An 18,101-nucleotide genomic window follows, 5' to 3' on the forward strand; every position below is an offset into this window, starting at 1 on the left:
AGTTGACATCTGTTGCTTTGGTTGGGACAATTTCCTTCCTTCTTTTGTTAACAGGACTCTGATTTTCCTTTAAGAAACTGTCCTGTGGTTTTATATAACTCCTAGCAGGACTGTCAGTCAAGAGACTCTGCCTCCCTGTGCTAACATGTGACCCACACTGGCTCATGAGAACTCTCTACATCCCCTGGATGCAGAGACTGGTATACAGGTAGATATGGGATCCAAATATGAGTTATTTTTATTGATTGATTTCTCACTTGTGGACATTTTATGAACTTCCCGCCATGTGGCTTCAAGCTACCAGGACACAAGCCCCGCCAACACCCTTAATCTTCTCCTCAGCTCTTCTGCTGAAGAACTTGGCCTTCCAACGACAGGCTGCTTTGGGAGCTTTCCCTTCCCCAGAACTTTGTAGTAGCCCGATCGCACCACATCAACGATAGGAGCAGCTCCAGTCTTGTTTGGCAGAAGCTCTGGTTCCTCTTTAAGTGGTGATGCCTCACACCAACCTTCCCAAAGTAACTGGTGATATTTGTCGAAGTCGATTCTGTGATGATGCAAGCCACCAGCACTCCCTTGGCCTTCCGGGTGCTTCCTGTGCTTGTCAATGGGACTGTGGCTGTGGCTCACATGGCCCCAAAGTTTCCGGGTCTTCCTCAATCTGGATGACATGTTGGTGGCCAAGATGCAAGAGTGAGTTTTTATTTTTAAACAGATAAATAAATTAATTCTAGGAGTGAGAGGGCTTCACTTGAGAGATGTAAGGAGCATGAAACCTTGGAGCTATTTTCCAGAGAGAACTGCTAGAGTAAAGCTAATGCATGGGAAATCCTAGTTGGGGGGGGGGGGGGAGGGGAGGAACGAGATAGAGATAGAGATAGAGATAGAGAGAGGTGGGCTGACGTTTTAACCACTGAGCAATGCTGGCCAGGGCAAGACATTCTGATTTTATTTGAGGAAACAGATATAGCTATGCCTGAAGCTGGCCAGATCAACTCTTGAATTTTCAAGTTCAGTGAGTCAGTAAATTCTTTGTTTTGTTTAAATAGGTTTGGACTCCTTTACTTGTAACCAAAAAATCCTAACTAGTAAATGTCTTAGTTATTATTGAAACATGTCTTTTGACATCAAATACTTGGCTATTTCCACTGCTGCAACCTTCAGAAAGATGCCCGTACATATAAATGTCAAAACTTTGTGGGAGATTAGAGAACCTGCCCTCTTTCCATTAACACACACTATTTTAGGTACCCTTCAAGTTTTCATTTAAAAAATTCTGTCAAGAGAATGAGAAGAAAAGCCACAGACTTGAAGAAAATATTTGTAAAAGACATACCTGATAAAGGGCTGTTATACAAAATATGCAAAAAACTCTTTAAAAGTCAAAAAGAAAACAAACAGCTTGATTAAAAAATGGATGAAGGATCTGAACAGACACCTCACCAAAGAAGATATATGGATGACAAATAAGCATATAAAAAGATATTCTATATAATATGTCACTAGGAAATACAGATTAAAGAAACAAGTTACCACTACATCCCTATTAGAAGGCCAAAATCTAGAATATTGACACCAACAAATGTTTGGAGCAACAGGAACACTCATTAATTGCAAATATTTATTGGGGACCTATTATGTGTTCTCTGTGAATAACAGTTTCTGTTTGGAGTTTGCAATATAATAAAGTCAAGGGAAATGACTAATAGAAGAATGGATTAAGTGCTAAATTGCAGGAGGGCGCTTTGTATTGAGAAAAGGTTATTACTGTAATTTCTGAAAGTTGAATGGGAGGTAGAATTGTGAATGATTTTAAGTTCAAGGTATTATTTAGGCTGAGCCTTGAAAGATGAGTACGTCATTGGATAGAACATCCCAGGCAGAAGCATGAGCAAGAGCACTGGAGATATTCCATGCTTGAACGGAACAAAGGATGGTTGAAGGGTAATGCATTACTTTCCTATTGCCATGGTAACAAATTACCACAAACGTAAAACAATACAAATCTATTATCTTACTAGAGGCTTGGTGCATGAAAATTTGTGCACTGGGGGATGGGGGTGTCCCTCAGCCCGGCCTGCACCCTCTCGAAGTCCGAAAGCCCTCAGGGGATGTCCGATTGATGGCTTAGGCCCACTCCCCATGGGGAGGCAACTGGTGGCTGATGAGGGGATGGCACAAGCTGGCCAGTGGCTGGTCCTGTCCCCCGCTGCTGTCACCTGTGGCCTCCCGCCACCGCCCCTCCGCTCCCATCGCCGTCCCCTCCCTCTGCCCACTGGCACGAGCCTTGGCTGGCCTGGTGCTGTCTGCTCGCTGGCCCCACCCCCTGCCAAATGGTCGTCCCGCCATTTGATTGATTTGCATATTATGCTTTTATTATATAGGATATTATATAGGACTAGAGGCCTGGTGCACAAAATTTGTGCACGGGAAGGGGGATCCCTCAGCTCGGCCTGCATTCTCTCCAATCTAGGACCCCTGGGGGGATTGCCTCTTGCAATCTGGGACTGCTGGCGCCTAACCATTCACCTGCCTGCCTGATCGCCCCTAACCACCTCTGCCTGCCTGCCTGATTGCCCCAAATTGCTCCCCTGCTGGCCTGATCACCCCTAACTGCCTCTGCCTTGCCCCGCACCTGGGACCCAGGATTTTCTCCTCCAGCCGGTCATAGAGGCACCCAGGACCCGGGCTTCCCTCCCTCTGGCTGGCCGTAGGCACCCAGGACCTGGGCCAGCTTCAGCCACAGGTGACTGTGGATGGGCAGCTTTGCCTGGGCTGCAGCCGCAGGCGCTGGTGCTGGCACCCGGGACCGCAGGGTGGGCAGCTTGTCCTTCTCCTGGGCCACAGCCACAGGCACCCAGGACCGCGGGGCAGGTGGCTTGTCCCTCTCCTGGGATGCAGGTGCAGGCACAGCTGTTGACACCTGGCGGGCGGCTTATCCCTCTTCTGGGCTGCAGGTGCAGACACACCCGCTGGCGCCCGGGACTGCGAGGCAGGCGGCTTGTTCCTCTCCAGGGCCACAAGTACAGGCGCAGCCGCTGGCACCCCGGACCGCGGGGACCATGGGGCATGCGGATTGTCCTTCCCCCCGGGCCACAGGCACAGGTGCAGCTGCTGGTGCCCAGGACCGCAGGGCATGTGGCTTGTCCTCCGGGGCCGCAGGTGCAGATGCAGCCGCTGGCTCCTGGGACCGTGGGGCATGTGTCTTGTCCCTCTCCCAGGCTGCAGTCTGGCTGGTCCCCATTCCTCTCTCCCCAGTGTTGAGTGTCTGAGCCGTTTTGGCCTGATGGTGTGAGGGCTTGATGACCATTTGCATATTAGCTCTTTATTATATAGGATAGTTCTGTAGGTCAGAAGTTCAATTTTGGTTACATTGGGATAAAATTAAAGTGTCAGCAGGGTTCTAGAGGTTCTAGGGGTAAATCCATTTCCTTGTATTTTCCAGCTTCTAGAGATCTCCACAATCCTGGCAGGTAGTCCCCTTCATCTCTTTTCAAAGCCAATAATGTTGCGACTCTCTATCTTTTAAAGTCTAGCTCCCTTCGGACTCTCCTCTTCTGCCTCCCATTTCCAGTGTTGAAGACCCTTGTGATTGATTATATTGGGCCACTCAGTAATCCAGGATAATCTATTTTATGTTATGATCAAGTGACTAGCAACCTTAATTACCCATTTTGGTGAAATTTAACATAGTAACAGATTCTGGGGATTAAGACTGTGGACATCTTGGGGTGAGGTCATTATTCTGCTTATTACAGGTAAGGAATAGCTAGCTACTCTTGAGAGGGAGGCTAAAAGAAGGGGTGTGAATGCACTGATAAGGGCAGTGGGGTTGCAGGTGCAAGTTTGAGGTTTGACATCACATGTACGAGAAGAAGGGAGAGGGAGAGATAGAATCATCAATGATGAGAGTGAATCATTGATTGGCTGCCTCCTGCATGCCCGCCCCCCCCCCCCCCCCTTCTCTGCAAGTGCAGTTTTTAGTCATATGACTTAATTTGTTCTGTAGATGCTGCAACCCAAGCCTTAAATCATTCACCTACAATCCACAGGGGGAGACCGGAATCCTGGCCAATGCTCCAATCAGCAAGGCTGAAGCTATGGTCCAAATCGCGGGGAAGGCACGCAGTCCTTGTGCTTATGGTGTTACCTTAACACAGACACAAAACTGAAGAGCTGTGCAGGGCCTCAGCGAAGCAAGCCCGACTGTCCGCCCAGTTCTACAGAACCCGTGTGCGAGGTCCCGGGGGCAGCCCGCCTCTCATCCTCCCCGTCCCCCCCCCCCCCCCCCCCGCCCTCGCCGTCCCCGCTCCTACGGGTCCCAGGGCGCCAAGCCCGCACCGCAGACCTTTTTGACACCGCTCCCAGGACCCGCCTGCGGCGTCAGAACGGAGTCCCCGGAGCGACGGGGAGGGGGGTGGGGATGATGGAGGCGGAACGGTCTGGGGGCGGAACCGCGGTCACGTGCCGGGAGCCCGCCGTCTTCCGCTTCCGGTACTTCCGGGTGCGACCGCTGGATCCGTCCGGCTGGGCGCAGGACGCGCTTGGCCCGCCTCACTGTACCTGACCGTCTACATTACCGTCCCTGCCCTGTTCCCAGCGAGCGGGACATGAGTGTCCCTGAGCCGCCGCTGTCGGACGGGGTCCTGACAGGGCCGCCCGCCGGCCTGGGAGCCGGGGAGCGGACGCCCGGTACGTGCTGTAGGCGGGGCGGGCGGCCGGGGCGGAGTGCCTGGGTCTCCGGGTCGCTCCCCGGAGTGAGCGGCTTTTGGCGGCTGCGGCCCTGAGCGACGCGGGAGTGGGCACCGTGCTGGCCCTCGCCCTGCGGAATCGGGGGAAGCGAGATCTGCAGGGGGAGGCGGTGTTTTTGGGGTGGAGTTGGAAGCAGTTGATGGTTAAGTCATTCTGCGTTTACGTGACTCCAGCTCATTGTTATTTGTTACACGTTAGTGGTTGAGAATGAATTTGTCAAGATGATCGCTTTGTAATTTGGAAATCTGAGTTACCCAGTGCTCTGCCTTGCTTGTTGGCATTGCTGCATCCCTATTCCTCCAGCAGTTCCAAGAGCGATTTAAGCCCCAATGCCCTAAGCCCTAAGGCATCCATTGAATGTAATGGGTTGACTTGCCGTGCATCCAGAATGGTACTATTTCTGCCGTCCTTGGGAGGATTGAGAAAGCAGTCACTCAAAACAGAGTCATGTTCTGTGGTTCAGATAAGGGACCCTAGAGGAGAAAGGCTGCAGGATTTGGGGTGTACCCTCTCTTTTTTCTCTTGTTCCAGAAATATAGGGGTTACCCCAAAATAGGGCTCAGTCCTTTCTCGGTCACGCTTTTCCTCAGTGATCTCCCTCTCTCCCCACCTTCATAAATTGCTTCTATAAATATAACTTCCCTGTCTATATGTGCAGTTTGGGTCCCTCTCAGCTCGTTTTTTTTCATCTGCTTGATGGATACTTTGACATGGTTCTTTTGCACTAATCTCATAGCATGTCCATAAATAAAAGATTTCTGATCCTATTAATGGTGCCAAGTCACTCTCACTTGAAGCTTTGATGTTACCCTGAACTCTTTCCTCTCACTTGCCTCCAACTTCTGTTTAATCTAGGGGGTTCTACAGTGGTTCTCAACCTTTCTAATGCCGCGACCCTTTAATACAGTTCCTCATGTTGTGGTGACCCCCAACCATAAAATTATTTTCGTTGCTACTTCATAACTGTAATTTTGCTACTGTTTTGCTAATATCTGTGTTTTCTGATGGTCTTAGGCGACCCTGCTAGCGGTTCTCAACCTGTGGGTCGCGACCCACAGGTTGAGAACCGCTGCTGTAGAACCTAAGACCATCGGAAAACACAGATATTTACATTACAATTCATTAACAGTAGCAAAATTACAGTTATGAAGTAGCAATGAAAATAATGTTATGGTTGGGGGTCACCACAACATGAGGAACTGTTTTAAAGGGTCGCGGCATTAGAAAGGTTGAAAACCTCCAATTCCTCTTTGTATTTTCACCGTTACAAGTTGTAATGCTAATCTCCCTCTTCACCGGAAGGGCTCTGCTCCCAGTCTCTGACTCTTCCACCTCATCTATCCCACTGCTGTCACATCAGTGCTCCAAGATAAAGCTCCAGCCATGACATTTCCTTGCTTGGAAGCCTTAAGTGGCTCCTAACTACTTACTAAAATAACCCATTAGCCTGGCACTCAAGGGTCCTTCTAGGCTGGCCATGTGGTTCATATAGCTCACTACTATTATGTCCCATGCTCCAACTACCTTCTCTATTCAGAGCAATTCTGTATTCCTACTTTTCCTCATGCTGCTTTCTTTTCCCATATTGTATTCCTTTCAATCCTGTCTTCACACTTTCTTACCCATTTGGAAATAATAGCTCTCAGATAGTTGGCAGGGGTAAATTATTGCCATCTCTTAGGAAGGCAATTTTGCAATGCCTATTAAAAATGCATAAACCTTTTGTCCCATCAGTCTACTTCTAAGAATTTGCCCTACAAAAAACAGTGACACGGATATGGAAAGACAAGGGAGAAAGCTCACTGCAACATTGTTTGAAATAGCAAGAAGTGAAAATAACCTACGTACTCATCCACAGGTGTCTTAGTGCACTCGGGCTGCCGTAACACAGTACCATCGGCTGGGTGGCTTAAATGACAGACATTTATTCTTTACAGATAGGGAGGTTGGGAAGTCCAAGATCTAGGTGGTGGCAGATTAGGTTCCTGATGAGGACCATCTTCTGATCTTCACATGGTCGAGGCAGAGAATTCTGGTTCTCTTCCTTTTCTTTTAAGGACAAGAATCTCATCCACCTTCATGACATCATTTAAACTTCCCAAAGGCCCATCACCAAATACCATTACATGGAGGTTAGGGCTTCAACATGAATTTTGACGGGGACTCACACATTCAGTCCAAAACAATAGGGAGTTGGTTAAACTATGTTAGAATTCTATTAACTTAAAAAGAATGTAGTAGACCTGTACGTATATGTTAATTTAGGAAGATATGTAACATATATATTTAAGAGAAAAGTTGTAGAAAAATACAACTAATATTTCATTTGTGATAAAAACAGGGTTTTTGCATGGGTATGCAAAGACAGTTTCTTGAAGGCTGTGTAAGAAACTCCAGAGTGATTCTAAGGGCATGAAAAGGAGTATTTTTACTTTTCATCTTTGTGTTTTAAATTTTTATAAGAGTAACATTTTAAAAAAAGGAAAAGAAATGAAAATTTCATCCATTCTTCAAGCTTCAGCACAAATGCCCACACCCCCTTTAGGAATTGTTCCCAGACTTCTCTGGTGAACGTGGTCTTTCTGTCCTCTGAATTCCCCTCTGAGTTTCGGTTTCTCTAATGGCACTTCTCACATTTTATGGTTCCCTGTTTTGAACCTTTTCACAGAAGGAGACTTTCCTAATTTATTGTTATACTCAGAAACTAGCACATGATATAGACATGCAGCAAATGTTACTTATATGAATAGAATAAGAGCCCTTTCTTTAATCTCCCACAATAAAGTACCTCAAACTTAGTCACTAAATGTATGTAAAAACATGAAAACATGGACATTTCCAATAATTAACTAGAAAATTTGGGCAGGGTAGGAAGGGGCTCTATGAGTTAAAATGTATACTAGTATACAGGTGGGGCAAAAGTAGGTTTACAATCGTTCGGATGGAAAATAATACAATAATTAATAAATAATAATACAAGAATAAACTGTCTTTCATTTACTCACAGCTATAAACCTACTTTTAGTCCCACCCTGTATATTGTAAGACAGGTGTGGTAGTTATTATTCCTTAAAGTTGAAATGGCCTTATTTGGGTGTTTTTGTTTATCTATAATACTTATGTTTTCTATATTTTATTGATTGATTGATTTTTAGAGACAGGAAGAAAAGGGAAAAACAGTGATTTATTGTTCCACTTATTTATGCATTCATTGGCTGATTCTTATATGTGCCCTGACTAGGGATCAAACCCACAACCTTGGCATATCGGGATGACACTCTAACCAACTGAGCTACCTGGCCAGGGCTATATTTTCTTAAAGAGAGTTGCTCTTGTTTGCACTATAATTGAAACCAAGCTTTAAGCAATGACATTGATTCTCAGATATACTTATCTATACTTATTCACTTCCCATTTGATGGTACATCAGTGACAATATCCGTAAGTGCTCCACTTTCCCCATCATATATACAGTACATGTAAATCCTCACCCGAGGGTATTTTTGCCATTGATTTTTAGAGAGTGGAAGGGAGGGAGGGGAAGAGAGAGAGAGAGAGAGAGTGAGCACGAGAGAGACAGACAGACAGACATTGATAAGAGAGAGGCACATCTATTGGTTGCCTCCTGCGCCCCCCCACTAGGGTGGAGATCAAACCTGCAACCAGATGCGTGCCCTTGACCAGGAATCGAACCTGCGATCCTTTGGTGCACGGACTGCATGGACTGACACTCTAACTATGGAACAACACTGGCCAGGGTTCCCCATTATATTTTTATTTCATTTGTGGAAGTGCTTCAGTTTTTAATTAGATCTTACCTGTTTGAATATTGCTTTACAACTTTGAGAATTCCAAACTTTGCTCATGTGTTTTTCAGGATCAGAATAAAAACCATACTATTTTATTTTGATCTCTAAAAGCTTATTTTGAATATGACAGCATGTTGTATTCCTCAGTCTTGCCCAAATTTAAGTCTGTGGTAAAAATTATTCTTGGAAATTGGTTATAAGCAATGTGTTGAAATAAATGTATTCTATATAATGATCTAATTTGATGTTTCTGATTATTACCAGGTTATGATTAAAGAGAGATGTTTGAGAGTTTAATATTAGTTTAAAAATGCTTGTAGAGTACAATTTTAATAATGTGATTATCTCATTTTTTTCTCCTTCTAATCAGTGATTCTAAAATCTTACAAACCAATCATTGAACACTTTAGAAATTGTTTTGTACTTTTCCTGGTAGTAGTCGTGATTGATGGGTATTCATTTTTGACATTTTTGAATGCCTGGTACAATGCTTGCACTCCTTTTGTTCAAAGGAAAAGTTTGAGGTATCACGTCTAGATTTACACACAAGACTTATTTTCTACAGTAAATTAAGATGTTGATCTCAAGAGAGGAGAAATTCTTAGAAAATTTCTCTCCTCCTAACAAATGATAAAACAGCCCCCCTTTGCATGTAAATAATATCTCAACTATATATAGAATAAATGTTGATCCATATTTTCACTTCCATAAAAATGAAATATTTTTTAGGAATTGAGTTTAAAAATATATATAATTTCTGCCTGCTTTTGAAAAGAAGAATTTCTTGCTTTCATTCAGTGAAGAATTTCTTGCTTTCATTCAGTGATTGTTTCCCACTTTTAGGCCTCAGATTCCTTTCATAATCCATTGAAAACTATAAATCCTTTGTTATGAAAAATACATAAAATACAGAATTTTGCATATATTAATATTCTTTTAATCTAGACTTTACATTATACTACTAGCTTAAAAACATGTTTTGAGTGTTCATAATCCTGTTTTTAGAGGATACTCAGAAGGTAAAAGTTAGAGAAAATAAGAGAAAAGGATACCTGTACTACATCATATATGTGTGCTGAACCCCACCACCAGCCTCCTTCCCTCTCATTCCTGTGTCAACCTAAAAGCTTCCTAAATTTGATTTTTGCTTGGGAACAGGTTTAAGTGACACTTCTCCAGATGAAGGGTTAATAGAGGACTTGACTGTGGAAGACAAAGCTGTGGAGCAACTGGCAGAAGGATTGCTTTCTCACTACCTGCCAGATCTGCAGAGATCAAAACAAGCCCTCCAGGAACTCACGTGAGCTAACAAAAACCAGAGGTGCACTCATTTCCCTCTGGTAGAGTCATTTACTGTATAAGTATATACTGTATTAAGGTATATTATTTTGTAACATGTTATTCAATTGGGCATTTCTATATCTTAGTGATAGCAGATGTGAGTAGAGGAGTTCATAGTTATCCTATAAAATAAAGAGGTAATATGCAAATTGACCATCACTCCAATACACATGATGGCTGCCACAAGATGGCCGGCAGGGAGGGCAGTTGTGGGAGGGCAGTTGTGGGTGATTAGGCCAGCAGGGGAGGGCAGTTAGGGGTAATCTGGCCTGCAGGGGAGCAGTTAGTTGTTGATCAGGCTGGCAGGGGAGCAGTTAGGGGGTGATCAGGCTGGCAGGCAGAAGTGGTTAGGGGCAATCAGGCAGGCAGGCAGGCGAGCAGTTGGGAGCCAACAGTCCTGGAATGTGAGAGGGATGTCCAACTGCCCGGTGGGATCGGGCCTAAATGGGCAGTTGGACATCCCTCGAGGGGTCCCAGATTGGAGAGGGTGCTGGCTGGGCTGAGGGACACCCCTTCTCCCCCACCCCCACCCCCTCTGTTCACGAATTTCGTGCACTGGGCCTCTAGTCTAAATATAAAAAGTGAAAAGAATACTTCTAGGGTGTTTGGCTTCTAAGAAGTACCCCTAAATCTTATCTAGACTTTGATTAGCTTTTGGTGTTATACTATTATTTTATGAAAGTCTTGCCTATTGGGAATGTTGCAGGATGGCCATACAGTATACCTGTTTCTGAGTAGAATTGCAAAATTGCTTCCATAAGAGTCACATTTGTATTCAATTTCTGGCTCACGAGTCGCCAGAATCCTTAGGTATCTTTTTAAAAGAATATATATTTAATTGATTTCAGAGAGGAAGGGAGAGGGAGAGAGAGAGATAGCAACATCAATGATGAGAGAGAATCATTGATTGTCTGCCTCCTGCACACCCCCTACTTGGGAATGGATCCCTCAACCCTGTCATGTGCCCTTGACCAGAATCAAATCCGGGACCCTTCATTCTGCAGGCTGATGCTCTGTCCACTGAGCCAAAGCAGCTAGGGCCTTAAGTATCTTTTCTTAAATTTTTAATTTTTTAATATTCTTTTTATTTATTTAAAAAATATTTATTGTTGAGAGTATTACAGATGTCCCCATTGTTCCCCTTCACTAGTTTCTCACCACAGTGTGATGTTAGTTATAGGTTTTTTAGACGTTCTTTAACAAGTTGAGGGAGTTTCTCTCCCTAGTTTGTTGAGAGTGTTTTTAATCATGAATGGTATTGGACTTAAATACTGTTTCTGCATCAACTGATAGGACCATAAGATTTTTTTCTTTAGCTTTCTTTTTTTCAAATATTGAACCAATTTGATCGGTTGCTTCCCATACACACCCTGACCAGGGATCAAACCCACAACCTGGTTATGTTCCCTGACCTGGAATTGAAGTAAAACTGGACAACTAATGAGTCTGGGCTGCCTGTCACTACTTTAGCCAATTCAGCAGAGACAGGGTTGAATCATATAAGAGTGTTTATTCTAATACTGCTGGCAGTATGGGAGAGCAGCAGGTCAAATCCCCCATAAGCCAGCTGCTTACATTGGGTGGGACAAACATTACATGGGGAATAGGGATTACAGGCATGGGGAAGTAGGCAATGCGGGCTGGGGTGGGATTCCATTTGGCTAACAAGATTGTTAATCTTTCCATATTAAGTATTTCTTGAACGAGAATGGACATTCCAAGGTTGACTCTCAGGTCCCAGGCATGTACAACTCCCAGCTAGGTTCTTTAATAAGAACAATGCAATCATGGTTAAACAGAGCATGTTTAGTATTTCTTATAACTATAGCTAGTCCCCAATATTCTATTTTTGCCCCTAACAGAACCAGCAACCCTTTGGTACATGGGACGGTTGCTCAACCAACTGAGCCATACTGGCCAGGACTGGTGTATAATTCTTTTTATACATTGTCAAATTTGATTGCCAATATCTTATTGAGAATTTTTGCATCTATGCTGATGAAATACATTGGTCTGTAGATTTTCTTTTCCTTTATCTGGGTTTTGATTTTAGGGTAATGTTGGCCTCATAGGAAATGCTCTTTCTACTTCTGTGTTCTGGAAGAGGCTGTAGAAAATGGGCATAATTTCTTCCTTAAATGTTTGTTAGAAGTCACGAGTGAAACTGGTCCTGGTGCTTTCATTCTGGGAGATTATTGCTTATTAATTCAATCTTTCTAGTAAATATATTGTTGGCAGTTAGACAGACATGAGCAGAGTAGGAACAATAGGCCAGGTATAGGTCACCAGAGCGGAAAGCCCTGGGTGCCTAGCAATGGACAAAATTGGAAAAACAAGTATTGTGGAGTGGGACTTTGCCCTCAGGGTGACTTTTCCTCCCCTAGCATATAGTTGGTCATGCAGTTTAGATCTCCTGACCTTTCATATTATAGGTTATCTGGTCCAGATCCTCCCCTGACCTTTCATCCCCTGGCATGTCCCTAGTCATGTGGTAGATCTCCTTAGAGGAGGAACAAGAGGGCAGGAAAATAGCCTTATATGACTCCCATACAAGCCCTTGCATGACCATACCTTGAGCCTTATGCCCTCAGGACAATGAGGTTCTGACCTGCATCAGGAACAAAGCCTTCATTAGGAACAAAGCCTCAGGTACTGAGACAGAGTTTTGGTCAAACTAGAGATAACATCTAGACCTCAGCTCCAGGCCTAGAAAAGCAGCAAAACTAGACAAAGCATAGCCATGGCTGACATCAGGACCAGGTGCAATGACTGATGACCCCTACCCTGGTGCTGACCAGCCAGTAGAGACCACGACCCTAAAGGACATACCTAATAAACTGATGAATATTTATTGAGATCCTCCCCTGAGACCTCTACCAAGATTCCCGACTTTAGAAAACAGATAAAAACCTGTTAAGACAAATAATCCAAAGCTGGCTGTCTCTATTGATTGCACACCTTTCCTTCCCCTTTTCTTCCCCTCAAGACATGTACCTTTGCTTTCTTTCTCCTTAGCTCCAAGGGCCTTTTTTTGCTTCTGTAACTTGTTTCCAGAGTCCATGCAGCCCACCTGGCTCCCTCTTCCACAGCTCACTTCTATCTCTGTGATTTTCTAAACTTTTGCATGTATTTGAGTTCTTGGCTCTGATTTCTTTCTTAGCCAAACTCAAGGACCAACATCTAACATCTGGTGCTGTTTGCTGTTAAATATAGGCCTAGTTAGATTATCTATTTCTTCTTATGTGAGTTTTGCTAGATTTTATCTTTCATGAAAGTAGTCATTTTCATCTAAGTTATCAAATTTGCAGACATAGAGTTGTTGAAGATACTCCTTTATCATCCTTTTCATGTCATGGGATCAGTGGTGATGACTACCCTTTCTAATAAATTACGTTAGTAATTCATATTGTTGCAGAAGACCAAGAAGACCAAGGACGCTTCTGAGGAAGTTGGAGGGACACTGTTTAATAACGCCAGAGGACTCAGGGAACAGCCTTCCAAATCTGAGTGAAGGAACATGCATGGGGCCCTCCCTTATATCTCCCTCCCTGTGATCTTTGTCCCACAAGCATGGATTATGCTTCCGGTCCTTTTCTCGGGTCTTGCAAGAAGGCCCCCAGGTGTTGGGGGTCTCCAGGCCATATCTGGTGGTCTGGCCTGGCATCAGAGTCAACAGCCCTCCCTCTGGCCAGAGCACTGTCCACATTCCAATGGCCTCTGTAACCGGTTCTGCAAGACCAGTATCTGGGAAAGAGGCAGTGACTTAATCATAGGTCATCAGGAATGTACACTGAGCTTACTGGCCTGGACTCACATCACTAGCCCCAAATATCAGGGTTACATTGGAATTAGCCCTTTTTGCCTCCTCAATATCTTCTCTCTTTTTTTCTTTGTTAGTCTGGTGACAGGTTTATCAATTTTATTGATCTTTTGAAGCACCAACTTTTGGTTTTGTTGATTTTTCTATATTATTTTCTAGTTATAGAAGCCTGTATTTGCTTTCCTGTTTATCTCAGATTATTGACTTACTGGGTTCTCCTATCATCCATTCTGTGTTTCACCTGCTATGGTTTCCAGTCAGAGCTGATGGGACAAACCTAGGACCTCTGGGGTGTGCCAGGCTCAGTGCTGGATGGTGGAGATGGTGGAGACCTGCCCTCAGTCTCTTCATTGTTATTTCTTTTTCTCATCATTGCTCTCTATTTAGCATAGTTTTGCAAGTAAATTCTGTCTTTTTTTTTTTTGTCAATGGTATTCTTTAAAATATTTAATTAGGTGACCCCTCAGTGCCACTTATTCCTGTGATCCTAGTATTGATTGATCTAGAGAGGTACTGGTATCATTAGGAAAGTTGGTTTCTCTTTCTCAGTAAAAGGTTTTGAATCAGATTTTTTATGAGTAACCTTCAAAATTATGTGGTCTGACCTTCTCACTTTGTAAATGAAGAAATTTAGACCCAGAAAAATAAACTAAGAACACACAACTGATTATTGGTAGGGGAATCTTGTGATTCTTAGTCTTTTTTCATCTTGCTTCCTATTTATCCCTTTAGACTTATTATCCCTTGATAACCCTGCATTTTCCCCCAACTCTAAAAAGTCACTTCTCCTTATTTTGTTTCTGATTTTCTTCCAGTTTTAATATAAATAAAATATCAAGTTTCTTTGGCAAGATAGCATAAAAAAACTTTTTTTGGATAATACAGAAAATTGCCCAAAATAACAAGTAATAATTTTAAATGACTTGGTCATTTTAGTTACTAGAATCTGAAATTGAGGCAAGAATAAAAGATAACATTTGGTTATCAGAATGTGGCTTTGGAATATTATTTTGAAAAAGATTATGCTGAACCTAGTAAGCCTTGGAGAATCAATAAATTTCCAACTTAATTTCTACCTTCAACATTAAACAAGATGAATGTGATTCCTTTTAATGAATCAACACTTACAGTTTGTAATGTTTATTTTGGCTGTGTGCTTTTGTTTCAGACAGAACCAAGTTGTATTATTAGACACACTGGAACAAGAGATTTCAAAATTTAAAGAATGTCATTCTATGTTGGATATTAATGCTTTGGTAAGTATGACTTAATTGACATAGCTTAATGACATCTTTCTTGTTTTAGAAATAGGTTTGTCCTCCCAACTTTGTACATATGTATGTTTGGGATCTTTTCATCTACTTCTTTAAAGGGTAGAATTTGTCTTTTAATGGGAAACTTTGATTTACTTTACAGGAACTTCCGTTGTCTTAAATAGTTATCTTTCAAATGTTGAACTTGTGATAGGAAATAGAACTTACTTATGGAAGTCTGGAATAGATCTTTATTTTTATAAAAGAGAACTAAAAATAAGAAACTTTTGGGATACTATTTTTCCCCTTAGGGAAAGTGCATCTCTTTTTATCAATTACATGGTTTTTAAAATTCATATTTAATTGTATGGCATTTTCATAATGTTATGACAAATTAACGCTAAAACGGACCCTTTGAAGTTCCTTTATGGACCCTTTAAAGCTTTCAATATAAATGATAATAATTGAATTTCATCAGAAGCTCTATAGCAGGGGTCCTCAAACTTTTTAAACAGGGGGCCAGTTCACTGTCCCTCAGACCGTTGGAGGGCCAGACTATAGTTTAAAAAAAACTATGAACAAATTCCTATGCACACTGCACATATCTTAGTTTGAAGTAAAAAAACAAAACAGCAAAAACACCCGCATGTGGCCCGTGGGCCATAGTTTGAGGATGCCTGCTCTATAGCTTTTAGATGAGAGGAACCGATACTCTTTACTAGTATTTTAAGAAACAAGAATTAACAAAAATAAGGAACTTAGGACTACCTTCCTCTTTAGCGTAAACATTACAAATACCTTGTTTTGCATGATTTTTATGAACTTTCACGAATACCTCAGTAAATGGATTTTTCACTGGACAAATATGGCTTATTAATGTTTTCCTTTTATAACAATCAGAAAGGAAGTCCATCTCCTCTAGCATTAGGCAGAGGCCTGTGGTAGTAAATACAAAGTTTTCTGCCTGTAGTTCCTGACATCTCATGAAGGAGGCAGGCAAGGCTTACAAAAACTTGAATGAATGAATGAATGAATGAATGAATGAATGAATGATAAATGAACCAAGCAGATGTAATACTGTTGCTTCTGTCTGAAGGGGCAGAAACTAAGTCTTCCTCTTTTGTCTTCTCTCAGCACCATAGTGGTTCTGATTATCATTTAGGAACTGAAAACTGGAAGGTCGAGAGAGAGAGAGAGAGAGAGAGAGAGAGAGAGAGAGGAGAGAGAGGAGAGAGAGGAGAGAGAGGAGAGAGAGGAGAGAGAGGAGAGAGAGGAGAGAGAGGAGAGAGAGGAGAGAGAGGAGAGAGAGAGGAAGAGAGAGAAAGGGTCTGTAAGCTCTAGAGCTCATCAGACTGACTTTACGTATAGCTGCATGAAGGGTGAATATTTCTACCGACATGTCTCTCAATTTTGTTACCTGGTCTTCTCTCTTACCTTGCCTGAGAGCGAGGTGCTTTTTTGCTTTTCTGCCATCTCTGGGTGAGATGGAAAAATCTACACCTGTTACTCCGTGGGAGGAAAAGTGTCCTTACAGAGGTGGTTCTGCTTGGTCTGACTTCAGAAGCCCACAGGGCTCTCTAGACACAGTTTGCCTTTTCCTGATGGGCAGACACTTAAACTGTCCTTTATCCTGGCTTGGTCTCTCTCTTGTAAAGGCAGTAGAGAGTTTTACTTTTTTCAGCTGAAGCTGATAGCATTATTGGGTAGTCTTACCAAATTTTAGGATTATATTGCATGTTTTTAAAGCAAAAATGTATCTGTATAAAAAATAAATGCTTATTTTATGGTTAGTAACTTTTTATCAATCTGAACTGAATCAAGTGTTTTCAAAATTCTACTAATGGTTTAAATAAAATTTAAATTTGGACTTAACTTGTGAAAATAATTAAGGATTTAAAAAATTTGACCAATTTAGGAAGAATGAAGTGTAATGCAGGCATTGATTTATTTATTCATTTTGATATTTCAGTCTACTTTAATTTGACTTTTCATTTATTTTTTCATGTTAAGTTCACTGAAGCCAAACACTATCATGCCAAGTTGGTGAATATAAGGAAAGAAATGCTGATGCTTCACGAAAAGACATCAAAGTTAAAAGTGAGTTGGCAGGTTCTTTTATATTCTTTATAAAAGTAGAGGTGTAATTGTCTGTTCTTCAGTATTCATTTCTGACTTCTTATATATCCATATACAATAATATACTCAATTCATGGTACATTGATTTCTTTTTTTATTTTAAAACATCCTGTTGAACCCCACTCTGGGCTTCTTTGCTGATATGATAGCTGGGCTTGTAGGCTCCTATTCTCTGAATATGCCACTACAATCCTCATTTAATGGAGTAACAGTTCTTTTTTCTTTTTGTCCCAAGGAGACCTTAAATTACCCAGAATGAATTTATAAGTTAAATATGAAATGTATTAATATGTATTGATTACTCAAACAAAAGCACTTTTACTTTTAAATTAGGCCATAATCTGTAAACCTTGATTGTTCTCTTGTTTTTTGAATTTTTGATATAGAAAAGAGCACTTAAGCTGCAGCAGAAGAGGCAGAAAGAAGAGTTGGAAAGGGAGCAGCAACGAGAGAAGGAATTTGAAAGAGAAAAGCAGTTAACTGCCAAACCAGCGAAAAGGACATGAAAAGTTGAATGTGTTTGTGTGTTCTTCCCTCCCTTGTCCCACGTGCTTTGCATTTAAGAAGACTTAAGTGCAGACCGAAGTTAAGGTAGTGCCTTATACCATTGTGTCCTGTTTCGAAATCCTTTCCCCAAGAGTGCTGTCTCTATATGTTCATTTTAGCCATTTAAGAAGCTTCTTCTCTTCTCTCCCCCGACCCCAAGTAAAAGACAAAATGTCACTTGATTGGATATTTATGGGTAATTTTTCAATTTCTGTTTTACTTAATTTTAAAATTCATTATTTTCGCCTTGAATCACTTATGAACTGGAAAATGGTTTGTTTTCTTAATAGACTAGACTTTAAGTGGTTAAAAATTAGTATGAGTGTTTTAGCTTCTGAATAACTGTGGAATTAAGTTTCAGTTTCTTATTTTAAGAAATGACTTGCCTGTTTTGGAATACAGTGCTGGTTTTTGGCAATTGCCTTTTCATTGCTTGGTTACGAA

General features: G+C 42.1%; 2 protein-coding genes and 1 pseudogene across 3 annotated transcripts in view; 2 read left to right on the forward strand and 1 right to left on the reverse strand.

The window, feature by feature from the left end:
• Positions 1 to 292: 292 nt before the first annotated feature.
• On the reverse strand, positions 293 to 831 carry LOC307097823 (large ribosomal subunit protein uL15-like; annotated as a pseudogene). The gene has a single exon. The product of its transcript is annotated as a large ribosomal subunit protein uL15-like (transcript).
• Positions 832 to 4,508: 3,677 nt separating this feature from the next.
• On the forward strand, positions 4,509 to 17,637 carry BLOC1S6 (biogenesis of lysosomal organelles complex 1 subunit 6). Its single transcript, XM_079769238.1, has 5 exons — positions 4,509 to 4,692; positions 9,720 to 9,861; positions 14,891 to 14,978; positions 16,986 to 17,072; positions 17,498 to 17,637. Exons 1-5 carry the CDS (start codon positions 4,611 to 4,613, stop codon positions 17,615 to 17,617), a joined length of 519 nt encoding a protein of 172 aa, XP_079625364.1. The 5' UTR covers positions 4,509 to 4,610; the 3' UTR covers positions 17,618 to 17,637.
• The window catches only part of SQOR (sulfide quinone oxidoreductase), a gene marked incomplete at its 5' end in the record, with an annotated part of 71,765 nt that continues 71,229 nt past the window's right edge, over positions 17,566 to 18,101 (forward strand). Inside the window, one exon of the mRNA XM_079769237.1 lies at positions 17,566 to 17,702. Coding sequence (XP_079625363.1) covers positions 17,626 to 17,702 — 77 coding nt within the window. The remainder of the gene's footprint in view (positions 17,703 to 18,101) is intronic.

This window comes from Cnephaeus nilssonii, assembly GCF_951640355.1.
Source record: "Cnephaeus nilssonii genome assembly, chromosome: 4".
In the NCBI taxonomy this organism is placed as follows: Eukaryota; Metazoa; Chordata; class Mammalia; order Chiroptera; family Vespertilionidae; genus Cnephaeus; species Cnephaeus nilssonii.